The following is a 24,098-nucleotide window of genomic DNA, read 5'->3' as shown; positions in this document are numbered from 1 at the left end:
CCTTCAGAATAAAGCAGAAAACACTTGCATCAACCTTGGAGAGTGGATCTGAGCTGGGTTTGGTATTCCTCTGGGAGTCTGTTTCCATATCATTTAGATAAAAGAGACTGCATTAAAACAAGCTCCAATCTGTTTAAGGGCAGGCCCTTCCCAGTTTGTGGACAAATTCCCCCCCAAAATGCATCATTCAAGACCACCTCCTTATGAATTATTTAAAGGATGGACACAAGGTTATATTCACGGGTTACCCACGCGTATCAGTGGCTACTGAACCAGGGACAGGCACAGAATAAAAGGGTAACATTTGTGGTAAAATAAATCACAGTTTCAACTGTGCATGGCTATACCAACATAAGTGTGTTCAAATTGGGCGAAACAGGCAGTTGGCGACCGTCTTGATAAGAAAGCTGGTCCACTTCAGAAGACTTTTGCACAGTATACCACAGCCCACCTTTTTTTAAATTTTTTTTATCTTTATTAGATATTGCTATATAATGTTTTGGTTTTTTTTACACACAGCTAATGTATATACACTCCACTCCCAGTTCAAACTCCCAGTTAAGTCCAAAAACTAGCTGTGATGCATTACATTCAAACTCCTGCTTTCTGGGTGACACTGCTGTCTTGTCAGTTTTTCTACTTCCTCATTTGACAAGATGTTTATCTGGAGCATAACCCTGCAGGCTGTACGGGAGCCCAGTGAGTTAACAAATGACAACAAGGGGTCCCAACAAAGTATCAGTATCTGAAGAGATAGGGTGACAAGGTGCTGTTAATTAGGCATCTGAAATGTTGCAGTATCACTAAAGTGTCAGTGAATACAAGCCAAAAATCCCATCTTGCAATTTGTCTACTTGTATCACCAAAAGTGTTATTAATTCATTTATGGTCATATTTCTGCACCCCTTTAAGGGTCATGAAAGGATACTGCTCGGGATCTAAGGTTGTCCACTCCACTGTTTGGTGTCACAGTCCAGTGCTTTATTCATCCACCGTCAGCCTCATCCTCTTCCCTCTAACGTTTCTTTGGTACATGCTTTGTTTATCCAAAGAAAGTCATTGCCTGTGACCATAATCCAGCCAGCGATAACATTTGCCAACCTTGTGTAATTCGGAGAATAACTGAGGGTGTACAGATAACAGAAGAAGCAGTTTCAGTAATACTTGTTTCTATTGCTGCAAAACCCTGTCGTGGTAGTATTATTTTTTACTATGATTCCAACAGCAAGCGGGTCAGTAATGTTCCCATTTATTCCAGAGGATGAACAGTAAAACCCACATAAATGTGTTCGGGAATAACTGGTTCCCTTAATAAAGCTTCCAGGGAGATGCGTAAGCTAGAGCAGACTCACTAATTTTATCACAAATGTGGGAAATTATGAAGCAGTGGATACCAGTTTTTTGACATCATCTGATTATTTTTAAAGAAAAAAGCATTGTTGTTAATTTGAGCCAGATACAAACACATACACTCAAAGTAATGATTCTTCATCCTAATTCTAAAATGCAAAACGCAACTGAAATATATAAAAATCAAAGATTTATTTATTCAAATAATTAATAATGAAAGAAAGTTTGAATGTGTACCAATTAAGTACATTTCATTTGACCTGATTGTACTTGTGTAATGAAATTAGTTAAAGTCAGATATTTATTATTATTATTAATTTATTTTGAGTGTATAGACCAGGGATGTCAACCACATACAGCCACTCTGATCTTAACTACATGTTAAATGAGTAAAATTGCAGAAAAAAGTCACAATAGTTCATTGCACAGACTGTAGGAAAGTCTGTGCAATGAACTATCAGGACTTTTTAATAAAATATAACATTTTTGTTCATTTATCTTTTATTTAATTACTTTGGTGGAGTATGAATGGTAATGGGAATGAACAGTCTTTATCAACAGGAAATCGTTGACTCCTTCATGGATTAGAGTTTTTGTCGGGCCAATTTGGGCCCCCAGGCCTTATGTTTGACACCCCTGGTATAGACAGACACAGGCATTTGAGTGTCACGTGGGTATCAGGATAGGCAAATAACCATTTTTAAACAATGTCTCTCCAACCACTTACATTTCCTGGTTTTCCCAACTGTCTGTATTCATAAGACTTCTCGAATCATAATACTGTGTACTGCTGCTCAGGTGTGCAGTTGAGATGTGGATCTTCTAGCAGACCTGAGCAGAGGAGCGCCTTCCTCCTCCCAGTTTCAGCCACATCCTCGGGCATTTAAGGGAACCTTGAACCCAACAGCTCGGTGCACAGTTCCGCTCCAGAAGTGAACACCCCCGTTTCTGTTCTTCCTCCTCCTCCTCCTCATCATCGCGTGTTTTTCCGACTAGAATATAATTGCTGTGAGGCTGAGAAAATGAAAATAACAACAAAGCAAAGCCCTCCACCACCTTTCTTTCTATCTGTGCTGCTGCTGTCGGCTTGCCCGGGAGGTTTTTTTTGGGGGGGAGAGATGGAGGGGAGTGACTCTCCCTGAAATGATGCCGCTTGTACACCTCTCTCTATCTATTCAACAATCCCTCTCCTGTAATCATTCCCCATTTCTCCATATTTCACTCCTGAATACACACTACACCCAGATTACACATTAGGAGAGCTGCGAGGTGGTGATGTAAAGGCGGGTGCTTAAAAGCCTGAATGGTAATGCTCAGAATGAGAGTCCCTGCCCGGCAAATGTGTGTAAGGTAAAGGCGGAGGGATGGACGGAAAGGGCCTGAGTTGCTATTATTATCCTCTCAGGCACAAATGGAGAGGTACATGGTGGTGGAGCTGGAAAGAAAAAAAACAACCGTGCTTCCCAAGCAGACATACCCCACAGCTTCATACCCACAATGATCAATACTCCTCAGCTCTTAAAACCCCATGTGAGTGTTTCACACATTTAGTGCCAGAAGGGTTAGAGGCATGTTAAAGACACACACTGGAGACTTCTGTGAATATGCGATGCCCTCATAACTCCTCACAAAGTAATTTCCTGCTGAATTGGCTTGATTTTTTTTCAAATCATATCTCTATAAATAAATTTTATGTGCATCTGTGGCCGTACAGAGTATATATATTGATGGCTGGATATCGCAGGTGCTCGCTCACTAGAGCGTAGCATTCATCATTAATAGAGGGGTTACCTGAGCTTCCTCTTGTACTGGGTTAATAGTGGAAAGCAACGCCCCCGCTCCAGCTACTACACATACACACACTAGCTGCTCACAGTTCGCGTCCCCCGCAGTTTAGAAAGACAGAAATCATCCAGCTGCGGTCACCTTCACCATGGCAGCTTGGGATGAGGGGAGGAACTGGAGGAGTTGGGGGCAAAGGGGGTGGGGGGTGGGTTAGAGGGATCTGCGGGAAGTAATTATCACCTGCCCTGTGGACCGAAAACGAGCATCCTGCTGGTTCACTCAGACAGATCAGACTGAGCTCTCAGACATGGATGAGCGTCTGCATTTTAGCTCTAACATGCAGGAAAGATTTAGGAGTGTGACACAATGACAAGGAAACTGCGTCATAGGGGGAAAACCTGTAATTCAATAGAAAAATACGACTTTGATCTAGAGGGTTTTTTTTCAAGGTTGCATTGTGTTCCTAAGAGGCTTGTGTACTGGGTTTGTACAACGTGAGAGTACCCTTTAACCTACTTTATACTATTGTATCATGCTTACTAAGCACTTCATAAAAGCGTGCTAAGCAACAAGTTGAGGTCTTCCCTCAGCAATGTTACCCGCAGAATCAGACCTGGACTAGAAATAAATGATGTCAGGACAGCATTTGATGACACTTTACACTGGACTTGGATGGAAAGGTGATATGGGGGTTGTGTGCAGGGCACAGTTATAACAGGTGTCGAGCACACCGGGAAGAAAGATGACACTCGGTGTCCTCAGGGGCAGGCGGTGGTTGTCATAGTGGCGAAGATGATCAGTGGTTTAAAATTTGTGTGGTTACATTTAAATGGTTTTCCACAATGGACTTCTGAATATCATCAAAATTAATCACATTACATTTTAGACATGCCAGAAATACCAGACATTTGGTAGTTTGTGGTAGTACCAGTAAAACTGCATGAGTCTCGATATCAAACCAAAATTTATCCCATGTACTTAATAATTGTGAAAAAAAAAAAGTAGACGGGGTACTGTACTGTACTGTAGCATTAGCAATATTAGCGTCATTAAGCTAGCTTACGCATTTAATGTTAGTCATTACAAACCATTGACTGTAGAAAAGATCTTTTCTACAGTCAACGTTACAAACATTTTGGCGTATGGAACGTAGCAGCTAAGGGCAACGCTAGCTGTCAATATGGTACAGTGTATTTCCAGATAACATAAGCAGGATAATACTTTGGATTTTGTTGAATACTGGACTGAAACTTGAATTTGTTAAAAAGATCTAGATTCCCGTCTTTTAGGCATTTCCTTAGAATAAAGTGTTTCCTGCCTTAAACAATGATTTGGATATTGTCATTTGTGAATCAGTTGTCAACTTCTGGCTCCAGATCACACCTGACTCTTTCTTATCAACTTGTTGGGGCAGAGCTGTCAGTGCAGCTACTTTAGTTGCATCTTCCACATGTTGTTTTTCCTGTGCTAGCGAGCACCATTCTTCTTCTTCTTCTTCTTCTTCTTCTTCAGTTGTACAAGGAAATACTAGAACACTTGTAGGCATATGCAGAGGTTAAAGTGGGATTTGGCAGGTGGAAGAAATCTAAAATTGGGTGTAGAAGGAAAATAATTAGTTAGAAATAAATTGTATAATAATAGATTTTGCTTTTTATACAGCCAACTGAATTCAACAAGATATAAACAGAAGATTTAAATTTCTAGTTTATAAAATTTCACTTCCAGTCCTCACCTTTGGAAATCTCGCATCTTCCTCTCTTGTCCTGTGCTTCTCTCTCAGTCACACTTTAACGTTCTACCACGTAGAAAAACGTTGCTCCATTTACATTTGCTGCTCTTCTGTTCTACTAGCATATTGCTAAAGTACTGTTACCGCAACTTTACATCTGCCCCTTGAATGCATCACAGTGACGATGAGGGAAAAGGGAGGTTTTGAAGATGTAAGCAGGCTATGTCCTTATTTTCCGAGTAAATATCACCATGGCATCAGATGGAAAGGCATGAGAAATTAACTCATTTGACAGTATGAATTAACCTGCCCATCACATTTAATTGCTCATTAACTGAAGGTGCCAGAATGTCATTCCACGCCTGTTTAACCTCTGGCCGTATGCAGCTTCCTTCAGTTCCAGAAGAATTGCTTCCTTGGTAGATACGCTGCAATAAAAAACAAACAAAAAAGCAATATTAATAATATACCACTGTGTTTTCAGAATTTTGGTATTGAAAAGTATTGTGCTATTTATTCAGGTAACAACCCTGATTTCATGTCATAAAAAAAAAATTCAAACATTTGCAACATTTTCTGCCTTTATTACTTTTATTAATATTATTATTACAACTCACAAGTTATTTCAATTCAAAAGGTGACTGGGCACCAATAATTTGCACTTTGCTGACAACTTTTGCATGTTGTCTTTATCATTTTCAGTCAAGCCACAAAATTAGAGTTCAGAAAGAATCAGATGCTGTTAATGTTTCTGTTTTGATGCCCTTCGTGTTGTTTTCTTCTTGCTTCTTGCTCGCTGGCCACAAAAACGGTTACATGTCATACTTAATGGTCTCTGGTTTTAGCTCAGTTTAGGTCTCCGCCTGCTTCACTCACTTCGTCTGATGTTTTTTGCTGTTGTTGGCATCTTGGTCAGTCTGTCATTCTGTTCTGTGGGTCTCTGAGTTTTTTTTGGAAAAGTTGGTTTTTGGAAGCTGCAAATACACAAAAGGAGCAAAACAATGAACCTAAGAAATTGTCAAATTTAACACAGAGGCGTATTGTTTTATTTGTTTTATGACCTCTTTTTTTAACCACAGAATCATTTAAACCAGTTTCAAAATGCAAATGTGGATTGGTTCAGCTTTGTGCTTTGCAATGCAGCCTAGTGGACTATATTTTTCAGCTACCTCCTCATCTCTCTTCCTAACCTCAATTTTTGGATGCTTGTGTGTTCCTTTACCACAAGAACTGGGTTCTTTGTCTGTGCTTTGAGCACTTTTTCTGTCTTCATGGCAACTCCTAAGAATATTTACAGTTAAAATTTTAATTTGCTCTCATGTGGTGTGTTTTCAAGTCAATAAAATATTGAAAAGCAATGAGACATGTTTTCCATCTGCTGTGTAGCAGCTGTTTCAGAATTTGTAACCATATAAACAGTAAAAGTATTGAATTAGACATACTTGCAGCAGTAAAGCAGGAACAGATGCCCTGTTTTTTATATTTAGGCTCTTTGCACTACAAACTCCATGCACATATAAATCCCCATTTGACTCGCAATGAACTCAACTCCACTTCAAATCAAGGCACCTGATGAAATTGCTCTGACAATGCCAGCACCTTTGGGAGCTCTCGGCCCGCTGAGAGCGCTTGTATTCATACGACAGGATAAAAATAGAGGTATTCTACCGTATTGGTGGCTTAATACTGACAGTACAGTATTCCCATAAGTCTTTACTTTAAAGTGATGTCTCCGTGAGTCTCACAGGTTCTGCAGTGTGCCTGCGCAGGACAGGGGGGGTAGACATGTGCACTTCACAGCTGCACATCTGTTGTGGTTTCTCAGACATGTGTTATATGGCCAGATAAGGCCATATCACTGATCTGATTATCTAGTCACTAAATTGGATTGGGAATGATAAGCCAGAGGGACTCACATGTACAGATGCAGATATCATCTGCCAGGTCTCTACTAATCGCGAACCGTGGCCACAAAATGGATTTAGACACTTCAGAACGGAAATGTTTTGATTTAACAGACGGGAACGGGAAGACAAAGGAATTTCTAGTGTCGATAACTTTACGTGTGTTAAGGGCACGATTTCTGTTATCAGATGAAACCCTGCCAATACATCAGAGTATCAGATCACTTACCCGGGATGTAAATCAGATTAAGAAGCAACATTAGGAATCAAATTGAACATCCACCAATAATGTAACCACAGATACTAAGAGTAGCATTAATGCAGTCAGGCTCAGCCACAGTACCAGCTGACATAATTCTAAATTCCTCTGGGAAATTTCTTATATAGGGCACCGACAGCTGCTGTACCTCTGCAAGCTGCTTGGCAACCCACCTTCTCCTTGCAACCTAGCTCTCCCTGTTATGCTGTATCTAGCTTAGTCAGTGTGCTGGGTCTCAGATATAAATGACTGCGGAGCAAAGATCGAAATGCATTTTTCAGCCAGCTGGTGAGCTGTTTTAAATATTTGCAAATAATTGTCTGTAAAGTGTATGAAATTTGTATGAATTGTGTCATAATTTTTCCCAGAGCCATCTTTTTAAATTGTCCAAAAGTAACTGATTGACAGCTGACTAACAGCTGTATTTCTCTTTAAATTTACCTATGACTTATGATTTCATAGGGTTCCAAAGCATCATATTTCAGTTTTTTGTATTTGCAAAACAGTTCTTAGTATTTCAGATTTAGATCATAATACCCTCTCAATAACTTCACCCCGTGCATGGCCTCAAGGCTCATTACAGACTGATAGTGTCTCCTCCCCTCCCCCCCGCCCTCTGCTCCGTCCCTCTTTGTTTCACTGGGACGCCTGTGGTGATGTGCACAGTGGCCATTCATGTTTTTCGTCACTTGGATATGATATTGAAAACTTCTGACACTGGCTCTTTATGCTTCTTCCAAGAAATGCCTGGGCAAATCTGTGCACCCGCGGTCCCTTGAGGCAACATTTTGTCGTGGCAGTCAGTGTTGGGGCTGTTGACTCATATCGTGGCCTCTAGGCCCCCTGCTCCCTTCCCCCAGCTCCTGACCTCTTCCTCTTCATAGCATCTGGGTTATTCACACACATGGTTTGTTGTGGCCTGTGGCCTCCAGCGTGCCCCTAAGGGCCATCCTGTACAGCAAGAGGAGCTGGCCCCAAATCCCCAGTCACAGCCTAAAAGCCGATAGGTGCATGGTGGCAGCCTGAAGCCCCGGGCCCTTGCCTTTTTCCCCTGTCTTCCTTTCTTTTTCCACCCTCGACACTGCCCAAACACACAGACACACACACACACGCAAAGCTTTTCTGTCTCACCAGTGATTGCCAAATGGAGCTCTATCACACAGTGTTAATTGGCTGTAATTAAGATGTCTTGTGGTTTCTTAAACAGATGCGGTGACAATTTCAGTCAAGATGCATAATAGTAATCTCTCACTTATGCTGCCTTGGTTGTCAAATCTGAAAGCTTTTGTCTTTAAAGGATTAGTTCTTCCTGATTTATTGATTTCAAGCCATGCGTCAGGGGGAGGTTAACAACAGTGAGAACACACTGCTTGCACTGCAAGCCATGCTTGCACTATTAAAGCCCTTTAAAAAGTAGGACATAGACTATGCATGACCAAAGATGGCCTTTTTAATGTTTTATGTTCCACATTTGTTCATCTGTGATGTATGATTACAGATCATGCTCTGATCGGGTGTCATGATCTCAGACAACTGTGTCCACCTGCTAAATTTCTAACTACAACTGACAGTTGGGAAGCGTGATAAGTGTGTGTGGGTAGGGTCCTGTGAGGAGACGGTACTGTAAGTGAGAGTGCCGACCTGCGTGCGTTTGTGTGTGTGTGTCAAGCATACTGTCCAAAATGTCTTCCATTCAGTGTGTCAGCTGCAGTCTCTGTATGTGGCAAAGCTCGTCAGCTGCAGGCGTGTGTGGGTGACAGCTGTTTCCCTGCCCTGCTTCGGCTCTGTTCTGTTCACCGGGAGGCCTACCCCGTTTAGACTATTAATCTACCACTTACTGTACACGGTAATTGCCATCCCATGTTGAAAAGAGCCCCGGGACAAGAAACCGTGATGATCTTGGCAGCGTGGCTTCCCCTGTCATGCCCTGCCTTGTATTCTCTACAGATTCAAGCCTATTAACACGAAGCTTCAGGGATAGAATACAGCTAAATTGTAACAGCTTGCCTGTCTGTACTCTTATTACATTTTCAATCCACATGTCACAAGTGAAATAAGAGCTTTATGTGAGGAGAAATGGCGTGACATTGGCAAAAAAAAAAAAAAAAGCATGAGGAAAACCCTCCAGACAGAATAATTTACCACAAAAGGATTGCCTCCATTTGCCCCCAAGGGTTGTCTGACACCCTGTTACCCCATCTGCTGGCAATAAAGGTGCATTGCAGTGTCCGCAACAATGATCGTATTCTGTCTGAGGTGAAGTACAACAGCAGCTGGAAAAGAATGAGCCTTTAAGTGAGCACAGCCTTGTGAAAGCACATGACTAATCCAGAGAAATGGAGTGACATAAAAGTGACATCAGAGGGGGTGACGGACCGTGTTGTGACCTCATGGTATTTACGGCTGCTGTGACAGTGGTCGATAAGAGGGAATACAGGTGATAAATTCTCTCTGTGAAAGCATTTTATTTAGCTGTCGAGTAATCGCTTTACCTTGAAATGAGTGGACAAATTTGTACTTACAAGCTTGTTTTGTGTGAGATTTCAGAAGTTAGAATGAGTGTGTCACTATGATCACCAGGAGACAAAGAAACCTATTTTAGGCATGCAGAGATCAAAGCTGGTTTTGTTGTCTTTTTATGTTGTTTTTAAGCTTCAAGCTCATTTAGATTAATGGCACCCATCTTTACAATTTTGGTTTGTGCTCATGAGTTTGCAGACACAAAAAGCAGAAGATGCGCCATTTGTCACGATTGGCCGACACCACAGAGCCCAAAATGCAAGTAACTTGGGAACATAATGGAGCAATTATGTGCTAATTAGCCACACATCCCCTCTAAGAGTTAGAGACTGAATGACTATTCAATATGAGATTTAGTATTTGAGTAGTTGTCACAAGGTGTATACAGTATTGCATCTGCCCAAAAAAGCAGTTATTTAAGATTTAACATTACTCACAGATCACACAAAGTCACAGAGTATCAGATAGATATTCTAAATATGTATCTACCCAACGGCTGATATTAACTTTTATCTGGACAAGTTAATATCAGTTAGTTCCTCTTTGAGACTTGGTATAGAGAGTAAAACTGTATATGTGTCTTAAAGACAGCGTCTGCATGTCTATACACTGATAATTGTTTGTTTAACCAGTGTATCTAGCTAATTTATTGTTCACTCTACATAATGAATGTACCCACTTCTAAATGGGGTTCATTTAAATTTGCTAGAATCAATGAGTGATCTTTTTTTTTTTTTTTTAATGCAAGAAATTGTTTTCAGGCAGTTTAAATGCTTATTAGCCAGGCAGTTTATGTGACATGCTCTAAGTGGAAAGTCAAGATGTTTACATGGCAGAAATGTGTGCCACAGATGCATAAGCCCCTGTTCATGTTTCAGAGTGATGTGGACCAGAACACATCGGCCTCCTTTGCACACATGGTAAGCACGTGTGTGTATTCAACAGCAGCAACAGTGTCCACCATATGTTTGGCTCTCGCGCCCGCTGCCCTCCAGGCAGCTGTGGCTTTGCACGCCTGTCCGTGTTTATTATAGTTAGCTGCAACTTTACATTTAGGACAGTGAATCCTTTCACTTAGAAGTAGATCCATCTGATTCAAGTGAGATGGATTACAACATCACATGTATTTAATCCTTTCTGGATGCTTGTTTGCATTTTGATATGATTTTAAAATGAATGCAAGCAAATGAAAGTGTATCCCTGGCATGCTGTTCAGTACAGTGATGGCACATTACCAATCTTTTGTTTGACAGGGGCTGCCAATCTGAAAAAAGCTGACTTAAATGAAGTAGGAAGGGAGCTAAAACAGACAGTGGATGAACTGAGGGGCCGAGGCCCAGCATAAGTTAAAGAAGCATGATTTTTTTTTTTTTGACCTGTGAATCATGCAAAGCTACTCTAAACTCAAAAATGGGGAGCTGGGAATGAGGATTGTAGCGACATCCTTGAAGTACAGCACATGGATTTGTTTGTGCTTTGATGGGAAACTTTCATTTTGTAAGTTATAATTTGTGTAAAAAGCCAATGTCACAGTTGCTCAGAGTAGCCTGTGCACTTCCTGCACAGAGACGGTGCATGCATAGCTGCGCACACAATGCATTTTAGATACATGGCGGCTCCTGATGGGTGCTAAGGTTGTGTTTGTTTACACACAAACCTTCACTTCCTGCCCTGCTTTTTATTGGTAACTAATAATACACAATTTTCACTAATAGGCTCCTTCTCTCACCTCTGTGTCCACCCTTCTTCTGTGTTGTCATTGCAGATGAAGCAGACGGTTACATTGATCATGTTCATTGAAACGGCACCGTGTTGTCTGTGGCCACTTTTAAATTTCTCAGAAACTGGGATCACATAAACAAACATCCGGATATTGCTTCCATGTGAGCCGCAGCACTCTCCCATCTCGCCTTTCATGCTGTTTTTGCTCAACCTTCTCCAAGTTGTAGGTCTGACTCAGGTGTTCAGCTCACGTGTGAAGTTCACCTATTATTTACAGCCGTATGAAAGGAAGAAACAAGGCGTGTTTGCATCAAAGCCCTCCCAAATGATTTTCCCCAGACGGTATCACTTTTAGTTTTGCCTCGTCAGTTTTGCCAGCCATGCTGATCCTAACAGGACCAATTATTTTTAGTGCTTCTGCAGAATATAGTGGGTGGGAATGTCTGGACTCCTCAGGAAATTGCTCCCCACATCCCAGACAAAGTGACGGACCATTCCCACACCCTTTCTCAGACAATGAAACTGAAATAAATACTGAAATAAAAAAAGTAATGCGAGAGATGAAGTCATTCACTTTTGCACAATCCCCCCCCCTAAAAAAAAAATAAAAAAATTCAACATTATACTACTGTGAGCCACAGATGAACGAATGTGTGACTTTAGAGTGGCCAGCCGAGGTTTGTTCGCATGTAAGTTGTATTAGTATACAAGTGTGTTTATGTGGTGGGAGATGGAGCCTTTGCAGCAGGGGCTTTGTGGTTCTGTCCTGCCCTCCCCTGCACTCCGTGAGGCAGTGTTTTGGACCGGGGCCCAGGACCAAGCCGGAGGCACGCTGCTCTGCTCCAGCCTCTCCACAGCGCCGACTCTCACTGACATTACATCAGCTGGGGGAGACATAGTAGACCAGTGTGTGTGTCTGTGTGTGTGTTTGTGTGTGCTGGAGTGTAAGTGCTCCCTTTAAGCTTGTTGCTCTCAAGCAAAACAAAGTGGTCCGCAGATCAGCTCTTCTACTCATTCTGAAAGTGCAAGGTGTCACCAGTAGAAGAAGAAAGAAAGGTGGCCAGCGGGGAGAAAGAGCGCTCGGACATGGCTGTGCGTGTCATACGTGGGATGGAGGATCTGGTGGCATCGGGTAGCCAGCTTGTCTGGAGCCTGGCGCATCAGACACTGAGGAGCTGGTACAATCGTGGGCTGATGCCATGCAGACGCTTCCTAGAAGCCTGGTTCAGGATTGGGAAATGCTACCAGGTATGAGGGCATTAATGTAAATATCTCAAGTGGGAGGAAGTCAGATAAAACTGATTTTACTAGCTGCCTGGGCAGCACTTGTGATTAATTACTGTATTGGATTTTTATAGCCAAACTTTCCTCTGACTGAAGTGAGTCAGTGCTTTTTCCTCATCTGGCTCATTAGTGCATGCATGTGTTTATTTGTGTGAACGTGAGGAGGCACAGGCTGCCTCATGCTGAGTCACAAAGTCTGTTTTTTAACAAGGGTCCCTCTCCCAGGACACGTGGTAATCATTTTGAAAGCAGCGTGACTGGCCGTTTGATCTCGGCGTCCGGGTAACAAGGGGCACTTCCAAAGTTTTCTTTGAAATGCGTGGTTCCTGGAACACCTGAGCACTGTCTGCGTGGTTTACGTATCTTACTTTCATGGACGTCATCTGGGCAGACTCAGGTTTTGCGCTTTCCCTGCATGCTATCATGTGAAGGTAAAGTTCATTTGTGTCTTTGAAAGGGCAAACAGAAAACCTGACACTGGCTTCTTTGAAAAGGAGTTCTGAAAAAAGACAGGTATCACATCCCTTTAATTTTAAAGCAGCGCTATTTTCATTTTCATAGTACTTGAAATTGACTTCCTCAACCCCCAAAATGCACATAATACAACAATTAAATGTAAGCATTCTTCTATGTCACTGAAAAGTTTGTTGTTTCTTAGAATTAATGGCTGAAGCATCAAGGTGGGCCTGTCTGTGTAACTTTCAGTCTGTATTATTTGTTTAACCTCTTCATATATTTATAATATTAGAATTTTGTTTTCCCTTGTATAACCACGACTTATCCATGTCAATACAGCCTGTATTATTTGAACGAACTGATAACTAGATTGGGAAACCCTGGGTTAATTTAGTGAGTTGATAACCTGATTTTAGTCATCATAAAGAACGATACTAGACCGTGTTTCTGCTGTGCACATTATTTTACGGAGGACTGTTATAGACACTTTTAACAAATAATTAAACATTGACACGGAGAGTAAAAACTTAGGGATGTGAGGCTTTGTGTCCCACACAGTTTTAGATAGTGAGCTCACATTTAACGACTGGCTGTGAGTTTAAAATCGGACCATTATCTAAAGACCTTTGTCCCTTTCTTTCTGTTTTGATGTCCCCGGCTTACAACAATACAGCATTGATAGATAGGCTCTTGGAAGGATTGTGGCTTGGACAGCAACAACAACTCATAAAAGGGTTGCTATAGTGATTAATCCCTGTTTAAACAATGGACATTACTGTCATCTACTATAATTCTTATCAAGGCAAATCTTGTTATGTGTGGAGTTCAGGAGAGTCCTAAATGCAAAAATGTGGCTAACAGGTAATATAACAATATCAGCTTTAATACAACTTACCAAAACTGTTGCAAGACACAGTTCAAACATAAACCATCAGAAGATCAAACAGCACAACACCAAATCAGAAAGGCAACCGTACAGGTGGCCAGTAAACAGATAAATTGATGACTAACAAGGGGAGGACAGGAGTCTAAATACACAGGGAATTAATGAGACTCTGGTCAACACAATCAAGAGGCATGTGACAATAACAAGGCTGGAAAAAAAAAACCCAACAACAACAAAAACAGGGAGTAAAAACGTGACATGACGCACAAGGAAAGATAAGAAAGAAACACTGACAGACACAGACAAGAAAGCCCAGGAGACACAAGACAAAAGAGAGCAAGACACAAAGAAGTATGAAAAGAGAACCAAATAATGGGCAGACCACAACAAAGCTCCCAAAGATGTGTTTCTCATACAGTCGAGCTGCTGTGATTCTCTATGTTTGTCACTGGCAGAGATTCAGAGGCTTAAACCTTTGGACACGTGCACAGTAGACGGAGGAGGTAGTTTTAAAATCTGGAACTTTACAGCTTTAAGCAAAATTATGGCACAATAAAAAGTTAGCATGACTGTACACACAACCGAACACACACATCCAGCTGTCTCTGGAAGCGTAAGTCTCACTGAGGTTTTGGGTGTTGAAAAACAGCAGCTTGGAAAAGCAGCCTGTGCTGTATAAAAGTGAAATGACTGCTCTGTTGTGGTGCTGAGAACGATATGTCCTAGTACACTTAAGGTTAACACAGTGCCAGAAGACGTCTTCCCTGCCTGTGGTCTCCCTGAATGGAGGTCAGCGTGACCCTCAGTTACCACCACAGAGGCCAACTAGCTGAATGTCATGTCTTTTGGGGGGGGATTAGCTGAAGTTAGAGAAATAAAAGGTAACCTGAATACATTCGTTGGCAGAAAACAGCATCCAGTTAACATGCAGTTAGCAGATCTTGACATTACGGGTTTGCCTAGTGTTGCTGAGATCAGATAGTAGGAAAGTACTGCTAACTGAACTAAGTTGCCCATCTCATAAAGACACTGTTATTGCATTAAAAACATTATTCAGCTCAACCCAATTTCCTTTATAAAGCACCAAATCCCAAAAGTTGTCACCTCAAGTAGGGTAAAGACCCTGCAGTGATAGAGGAAAAAAACCCAACAATCAGACTATGAGCAAGCACTTGGAGACAGTGTGAAGAAAAAAACTCAATTTTAACAGGAAGAAACCTCCAGCAGAACCAGGCTCAGGGAGGGGCAGTCATGTCCTGCGACTTGTTGGGGGTGAGTGGAGGAAGACAGAACAAAAGACACTGTGCGAGAAAGCCAGACTTTCAAAATAAAAGATTAAATAGCATAGTGGTGTATAAACACGTGGAGCGTTCCAATGATGAAGAAATGCTCAGTGTGTCATGGCAAGCACACAGCAGCTGGGGCCTATTGCATCTTAACTAAATGATCACCTGATCCAGCCCCAATGAGAAGCTTTATCATTATCACTATAAGCTTTCTTATATGTTGAGATTGTGTTTGCTGGCACTTCTTCCCTCTAGTGTGTTTCACAGGCTCAATCTACTGCATGATATTACAAAAACCACTTTGAGCAGGTCAAACTAAGAGGGACTGAAGTTTTTGAAAGATGAAATAACATTGAACCATGTCAATGTTTCAGCTGTGCTTGTAGTTGAACTTCCTTTTGACAGTACCAAGCTAGCTGCTTCCCATTGTTTCCCATCATCATGCTAAGCTAAGCTAGCAGCTGCTCATGGCAGCCTTATATGCAGCTACTCTACAGACAGGAGTGTTTGAATAAAGCCTGCAAATATGAAGTGTGTTCATAGTACGTTGTAACAGACCAATACCTCTGTAAGGAATAATATATGTTAACGCAAGGAAATAAATATAGCAGTGTCGCTGCATTCCTCAGTGCTACATAGAAATCCCCTTTCTGTATTAATGGCACTTGGAGTGTGTAACACGTCTCAAAAGATCAGAACCAGATCGAAGTGTTGGTGACAGCTCAACATGCTGAATTAAAAAAGTAAGTTATAAGTTATCACAAGACAATAATGTTTACGGTGCTCTGCAGTGAAAGACAGTTCTGCTGACTGCAACATAATGAGTCTTACAAACCATTCATCATAAACAATAGACTGGGAATTCAATTAAACTCTGGAGGAGGACATCATTGTCTTTCACTGCTCTTTCTTTACAGGAGAGGAAAAAGTGGGATGACGACATCTTAAACGTTTTCATAGGACTAGTGTTGATGCAGAGGAAGGATATGTGGGTGAAAAGGACACACCAGCAGACAGGATATGGGATCCTGTCTGGCGGCAAAAGAATCTCCAACTCTTTTTCTGAGATTCACTGTGGCCTTATAAAAAGCAGACCTGTGGCCAAAGTGTTGCCAGTGGACTTTTAAACAATAGTTTTCAGACATGTAAAGAGAATGATCTTGTGAAGACTTTGATCTTTGGGAGCGTGGGTCCCAAATGGGTGCTTAGCTTGTGGATTTTCTTACCTATTCACTCCTTCATCACAAAGCCAATCGTGACACTGAAGAGGGCCTGAGAAGAGGCCTGAAACAGTGGAGACACAGCTTTGAGCTGAGACGCACAGGTGGATATGGAGACAGTGAGGTGTTCTGGTGTTGTCTTACAGGAGTTGTCTTTGTTTCTCCCCTCTAGATGACAGAGGGCCGCCTGTGCCAAGTTCACCTCCTTGATGACCGCAAGCTGGAGCTGCTGGTTCAGGTACCTCACCCTTTTAATTTATTTCACATTGTATTTATGGTGTTTTATGTTTAAAAAAATAATAATAGTAGTAGTTTAAACTGAGCTCCTGCATATTATTTAAAACTTTACAGCCCAAGCTTTTGTCCCGTGAACTGCTAGATCTGGTAGCGTCACATTTTAACCTGAAGGAGAAAGAGTACTTTGGATTGTGCTTCATAGATGACACGTAAGTACATTTCCACATGTGTACACTTTAATGCAAAAGTGCACTTGAGGAAAATTTACTTTAACAATAAAAGGGAAATAAATGAAAAATAGCTGTATTGCAAACATGATTTTCTTTTTTTCCTTTTGCAATTTATCCCTGCTCAGTGGCCAGAGTAACTGGCTCCAGCTAGATCGTAAAGTCCTCGATCATTACTTCTCCAAGACTTCAGGGCCTTTGGAGCTCAAGTTCCTTGTGAGGTGAGTGAGTGTTTTACTGGAAGCATCAGCCTATCATGTCTTATTGTTCTACACACTATAATAGTGAGAGCCCCATTTTGAAGCAACATCCACTGTTTTGTCATGACCAGCAGGTGGCAGTAATGTAACATGGTTTCAATCCAGCTGTATGTCTTCCAAACAGCATTACTGTATTGAACATGATGATGTGCTTAATGCTCAAACACTGGCTGACTTGCACTGGCAATCTGTTTCTAGTAAGCCTTACTGACCCAACATAAACTTTTCACAGGTTTTACATTGAGAAGATCACCCTCTTGAAAGAGAACACAACAGTGGAGCTGTTCTTCCTAAATGCTAAATCTCTAGTGTTTAATGTAAGTATTTGCGAGCAAAATGTGTCATTCATATATATTTATTTATTTACTTTTGTATAAGGGTATCCAAAACTGGCATTTTAATAAATTGCACACAACAGCTGATTGCATTATGGGAAGATGCATAACAGCTCAGGGTAATTTAATTTTGAGTAAATATTAAGAAAAAAATCTACATGATGCACATTTTAAAAATAAAACATGCACAATCTTTTCTACAGAATTAATATTGCCCATTTTGATTTCCTATTGTTTTAGCATGACAAATCACAAATCCCCATCATTTTGCTTCAGATGTAACAACGCTGATTTCCTTTGCTCATGGTTCTTTACACTGAATTGTTGTGCCTACGTAATATTTATTCATAATATGCTGTTAACTGGGGTTGTATATCTCTCAGTAGGCCCTCTACCACCGCTCAAGAGCAGAATGCTGCTTTCAGTGGCAATTGGAAACCACCTAGTGTTGTTCTAATTTACTAACGGTGTTATCAAAGTCGAATGTTAATGTTTAGGGTACATTCAAACAGAACAAAAGGTTTCAACACAGAAATGAAAAACTCAGAGCTCCGGACTCACTTTCCCTTTGTATTTTAGTTAAATTATTTATTAAAAAAAAAAAAAGAATTAAGCAAAATGATTATGCTACTTGCTGACAAGAGTTAATAAACGTTAATAGATACTAGTGTTTGATTATGTTTAATCATTTTGAAATAAACTGTTTAATGTGTGAAGTTCTGCGCAAATTTGCTAAAATAGGACAGGGGAACGTGGGGTATACGAGGAGCACATGAAGGCAGCACGTGATCAAACGTTGCGGTTGCCGTTTTTTCTTTTCGCGGGGAGAGCAGACTGATCTCCATGGGAGACGCAGACTGTTGAACCTGCTTTCGGACCGTACCACTTTGCCGAGGGGGCAGCAACTTCAGTCAGGGCATTAACCCAGGCTCTCTCTGCACTCCGGTGTGTGCGTTACGTTTTAGAGTAAACGATAGGATAATTCGGGGACTGAAAAACATGTTAAATCCTCTTCACGGGCAGTTTTTTTTTTTTGTAACACGGGGTTGACTTTGCGAGAGTGGTTCAGTCGGTAACGGTGGGACCGAGGTACGGGACGGGAAGGTTTTTCTCTCAAGTCAAGTGTTTCAAACGGGCTACACATTGTCTTTTTAAATACCCTTGCCAATTTCTTCTTCTTCTTCTTTTTAACAATAGGAGACCATTGAAGTGGAGAGTGAAAATGTGTTCAAGTTAGCCGCGTTCGCATTGCAGGTAAGAAAGAGTTTGTCGCAGCCTTTCCAGGCTAAAGTGTTGTCACTCAGCCCAAACGAGGACGCTCGGTGGGCTCGCAACATTTGAAAATAGTTGTCTCTTGAGGGGGTGGGGGGGCTACAGTCGGAGCTGTTGTTAACCAAACTGTGCCCTTTTTTTATCAACAGTGACGTCTAAAATTACCTTATGCTTCGACTACATGCTTGCTTTTAGTTATTAGCTATTCAAATGAATGAAATGCTTAATTAAACGTGTTGATGTTTACTATGTAATGTTGCCTTTGTAGGGATTGACCTCTGCGGTAATGTTAGCTACTAGCACAGTTTATTAAGTCTTGACTTTTCTAGCAATATTTTCACTAATTTCTTTGTTTTCACATTATTAGGAGGCCAAAGGAGATTACAGCAGGTAAGAACCCCTTGAAATATTGCCTGGTTCAAAGGTCTTTATTACATCAAGTTGATTTTCATTCAAAACAGTACTATCTGTTGAAGTTTAGAAAGATGTTTTGACGTATTGGATAAACGGATTTCCATACACATTTTTATAAGTTAGGTTCTGCACTTGAATGCAGGCTTTGCATAATCTATAAAGTATTTGTTCCTGTCATCTATAAAGGAAGCAGAGTTTGCCAAGTTCATTGGTCAGTTCTGTGTGTTTAAACGATGGCTGTCTGTTAATGTACAACTTGCTGGCTCAGATTTTGTATTATGGTGGACTTATCTGAGTTAATAATTTTCTTTTTCTTTTCTTTTTTTCTGGTTGCTCTTGTGGCATTTACCTGAACCTCATGTGGCTTGGCGTTATCCACATAGTGCTTTCAAAGACAGATTTACTATTAATTCCTGCCTTTGCATATGCAGATGCAATAATGCAATGTGTTTATGCTCTAAACATGTGGAACACTTACAGATTTACTTTTTGGCATGTAGTGATGGCGTCATCTCTTAATAAATGTCACGTACCCTGACAAACATGGCCTGTATGACACATGTACAAACATGGGACGTAGTGTACACGATTGGGTCGATGACACTGGTGGGAGATTCTGTTCCAGAGCTCAATAATCTGTTCACTAGTTGTGATAATGCTTTCATAGTCAACTTGCTCTCAGAAGCCTGCCTAGTGATAAAGTGTGTGGTTTTTTTTGTTTGTTTTTTTGTTTTTTTTTCCCCCCTCCAGTCATAGAAGTGAAGGACATTTGCTGCCACTAGTAAACACTGGCCTGTCTGATTGAATGAGCAAGCAGCTTGAAGCAGCCTGAACCTGCATGTGTTGTCTCTTTGCTTTGCCTCTAAAGGCCTCTCCGTCCATTGTGCAGAAACAAAGATTTGTGCTTTGTAAGGCGAGTGCGCTTGTGTTGTTTGAATGGCGATATATATGCAATGCTGAAAATGCAGTTCAACCTCTTGTCAAACCTTTGCCTTTGTTCTCCTGCAGAAAAAGAAGGGAAAAACACAACTTGGCTGCATCTGCTTGTGCTCATTAACTTGCTCCGTTTTCTTACAAGCGCAACTGACCTGATAAATATTAATTACCATTTATTATAGCTTCAATGCAGATTTATTCCTCTTGTGTTTTGATTTCAGGCTTGTTATATCCTTAAAGTGTAACATGCACTTTACTGTCTGAACTTTCAGTTCATGTGGGTGTAGGGATGGGCTGTACTTTGCCCTGACTCTGAAAGCACAATAAAAGAAAACTGGCCAACAAATCTGGAAGAATGAGAGAGGATGATGGGAAGTTTCCAAATCAAACAGTTCTGTTTTAGTTTTTTGGGAGTTTCGTTAGTCTGTATTTGCAGGGGTATCTACTTGCATTGTGGTTGCTAGATTTTAGGCTGTAAAACACACTAGATTTTGTTTACTTTACACATTAATAAATAGAATGGATTTCCCTCAGTGGCAAAATACTTTTTTCCTTGTCTGACTTGATCATAGCACCCCCATCCCATTTATCTACCACCGTTATTGTCCTGGTGCATCCCCCACTTCTCTGTTGAAGTATTTCTCATCCCTGTCAGTGATCTCCTTTATTTCTACTCCTGTGAGAGAATAGGCCAAGTAAATCCCCTCAGGAAGCATATGAATGTGCCTCCCATACACTGTATCAGCGAAGGGTCCTGGAGCAGTAAAGATTAGCTGCGGAGGAGTCAGGGAGCCCTCCGCATACAGACAGCTGCCTTAAGAGGGATGAGCCAGACCCACTGTCCAATTGCAGACAACTTGGCGTCAGGAGGACTCACTGTAGTCATGCTTTTGTTTTGGTGTGGGCTGGCCCCCTGCTGTGATTTGAATTAATGCGCCATCAGGTCTCCCATTGTGTTCTGTGTTAGAATTCCTTTTCCTGTGCAGTATTGCATACTGATTCACACTTTATTGCTGTCTGCTCCGCACCTGCAGGTATAATTCACAGCAACAAGTTTCAGCAGTTCTCTGGGGTTTGGTGGAAGCATTGGAAATCACTGAACTGATTGATGGCTTTAATTATGCCTTACAGTTTTAAGAGCAGCTGGGGATTTTTTTTCTTTCTTTTGCGTAATTGTAATTACCTTCAAAAGTAATCTTCAGACATTTGTCTATTCATCTGTTGGTGATTTCGAGTTAACTTGAGTGTCTGTTTAGTTCAAAATGTGCGGCGCATAAACCGGCATTACACCCAGACAGTTTTGGTCTTCAGTTCTATTTGCAGGTGTACCCTGTAGTTAGTGGTCGATTCACAGCAACCAGCTCTCTCATTGTGCTCCCTTCCAAAGTCGCCATGTCTCAGCCCTGTGGAACAGCTGACACATGAGCATTATCGCTCCCACACTGGGTAGGCTGCTCCGGGTTGGGCTGCACTGGGTGTAGGAATTGCCCCCACGCTGCATTCTGCGGGAAGATAACAGACATAGTAATGAATTCCAGATTGCTGACACGGCAGTGCGGCTGCAGAGTAGATCACCTCGACAACACCAGGCCCCAGCTCCCCATAAAATGTATGCCATCAAACACACAGCTAAGTGCCGTGGCAGCAAAACCCAGTCAACCTAGGAGAGGTAACTACAGGGGAAAATGAGTCAGGAGCCTCTGTCCTTGTGGTGGTTCACTCTTTTCCTTTGGTTTAGGGAGCAGGTTCGCATAGCTGGATCGTTAGGGTTCTGTCTTCTGTTTGATTCCATTACTCTCTGAAAAAGATGAGCTAAAGTGATGACCACAAAGTCGGCTTGAGGTTAAATGGTTATGATCTTAAAGTCATTCAATATTATTTTCAAGGTTATTGTAATTTAGTTAGATAGCACAAGAGCTGAGGATGTTCTAATAGCTTTATATTAAATATGGTGTGATCTACATATTATAGGCCTGTCTGAGAAGACATGGATTGTTTTGTAATAGGACTGGCCCATACAGTACTTTTCAACACAGGCAGAGGCTGCCAAGTGCTTGTGAATGGCTTTTGTTCAGGTCTTCAGTGGACTGGCCCGCCAAGCCTGAGCTGTTTTTGTCTGACAGAAACTGTAGACCCAGTGCTCCCATCTACAAGAGGCTGCAGTGACTCATAGTTCAGTATCAGAGACCTTGACAGTCAGTAACACCACAGTTCTGTACAGATAAAGTGGTTACAACAGTTGGTTGGTTTGTGCATGAGAGCACCCCTTCTTTGGCTTACCCGTGAAGAGGAATCGATATACTATTATTTACCTGCAGTAAATTACATAACTGAAGTGGCTTACTGCGGAGAACCTGCATAGAACGGCTTTGATATTTTTTTAAGAGATTATTTTTCTCCAAGCCCTTTGTGACTTAAAAGCTCTGCATGTGCTGCGCAAATTAAGTCTGGCAAGACATGAATAAAGCCCAAGTTTTGTCTTGGCGTGATGTTATACTCTTTCTACCTCAGATAAGAAAGATGAAAACAATATCCTGACAGTGCACCTTTTCTAAAGATCTACAAGGTTGAGTTATTGCTGCCATGCCTTAAGATAGAAATCCAAAACACACTGTGAAAGTCCGAACATGTGGAGAAATGTTCTCGACACATTTTTAGACTTTGGGCTGAGATTTTTGCGTAAACACTGAAATTTGCTTTACTCATGGTCAACATTCTGGCCCAGGCCACTTACTTTAAGGCCAAAACAGGATACCTTGGACTTCTAAGCATGATTCCCATGCATAGGAAGTCTTGTACACTATTGTGTGTTGACAGGCAATAATCGGTGCAGTTTTGGTGCTTTACTGTCACACTGCCAGCAATAAAGGATAGCACAGTAACTTTTTTCTGTAAGTTACTGTAAATTAACAGAATTTTTTTTCCCACTCCAGTGCTGAAACTGCTACATCAGACCTGAAACAGCTACCAGTCCTGCCCACCAGAGTATTAAGGGAACACCCGTCTCTCAATTACTGGTAAGATATCTGAGATCTTGTGGTCTGAGGAAACCACAAAATGCACGAGGATGATGAATGATTAAGTAGTTTCGGATTAGCACCAAAGAAACTTAGGTTTCAGCCAACACCACAGCCCCTTTCTTCACAATTTACTCTAACAAATCTGCTCACTGGTCAGCAACGCCTGGTTGAACGCAGCAGTTAACTCTACTGATGAGCTTTTTTAGGTGTCAAGGTTGAATGCAGACCTAGCCTCTTATTGTCAGAAGCTTTTTCCTCTGACAGGGTGACTCATTAGCGTCTGGGTCGTGTTAATTACGTTTGCTCATTAGTCCTGGAAAGCACTGGGAGGTGCTGACAGCCACAGACTGTCTGAAAGATCACTGTCTGCCTCTTCAATCCACTTTGCTCTTGCTTATCTTGGTCATCTGAGGCTGCTGCAGTCTCTGAAGCTGATACAGCAGTTTAATATCCTAATTAAAATTACATTGTTATGGTGCTTGGGTGACCACATGTCTGTCATTCTCGCGTCTGTCATTCTCGCTTTCTCTGTGTGTTAAATTTCAGTATGTTTGCAGTGTGGCTGTTAAGAAGTGATTACAATGGGATGTAAATGTGAGGCGTTTGCAGGAGAGGTAGACGAGAGCCATTAGCAAGCCAGTAGGCCAGACTGCATTTTCTGCATGAGCAGTCAGAAAGTGTGTCGGAGAAATGGCCCTCGCACAGCAATCCCTCTGTGGCTTCAATATGCTACACTTGATGGATTATTCATTAAATGTTTTATCTATCCGTTTACAGTGAGGAAAAAGTGATTGAACATTACAAGAAGCTGATAGGACTGACCAGAGGGCAAGCCATTGTTCAGTAAGTCATGAAAACAACTTTGTGTGTGTGTGTGTGTGTGTGTGTGTGTGTGACTAAAAATGATTTACAGCTGAACTTCTCTTCTGCATTACAGCAGCTTCTACGTCAGGTCTTACTCTTTAACCTAAAATGTCTGCTCTGTAGTGGCTGTTG

General features: G+C 41.5%; 1 protein-coding gene across 6 annotated transcripts in view; it reads left to right on the top strand.

The window, feature by feature from the left end:
• frmd4ba (FERM domain containing 4Ba) overlaps positions 1–24,098 on the top strand; it is a 42,269-nt gene that overhangs the window by 2,975 nt on the left and 15,196 nt on the right. For 3 of the 6 annotated variants that reach the window (XM_063474750.1, XM_063474751.1, XM_063474752.1), the window contains exons 1-9: positions 12,224–12,517; positions 16,574–16,639; positions 16,753–16,847; positions 16,994–17,086; positions 17,358–17,442; positions 18,658–18,714; positions 19,100–19,122; positions 23,016–23,099; positions 23,880–23,945. In XM_063474750.1, coding sequence (XP_063330820.1) covers positions 12,356–12,517; positions 16,574–16,639; positions 16,753–16,847; positions 16,994–17,086; positions 17,358–17,442; positions 18,658–18,714; positions 19,100–19,122; positions 23,016–23,099; positions 23,880–23,945 — 731 coding nt within the window. In that variant the 5' untranslated portion in view covers positions 12,224–12,355. Of the gene's footprint in view, positions 1–12,223; positions 12,518–16,573; positions 16,640–16,752; positions 16,848–16,993; positions 17,087–17,357; positions 17,443–18,657; positions 18,715–19,099; positions 19,123–23,015; positions 23,100–23,879; positions 23,946–24,098 lie in introns of those variants that run through there. The other 3 variants (XM_063474753.1, XM_063474755.1, XM_063474756.1) reach the window with 3 other exon arrangements.

The sequence above is a fragment of the Pelmatolapia mariae genome, linkage group LG5 (assembly GCF_036321145.2).
Source record: "Pelmatolapia mariae isolate MD_Pm_ZW linkage group LG5, Pm_UMD_F_2, whole genome shotgun sequence".
Classification (NCBI taxonomy): Eukaryota; Metazoa; Chordata; class Actinopteri; order Cichliformes; family Cichlidae; genus Pelmatolapia; species Pelmatolapia mariae.
The sequence above is the reverse complement of the archived record's forward strand: the minus strand, read 5'-3'. Positions and strand labels throughout refer to the sequence as shown.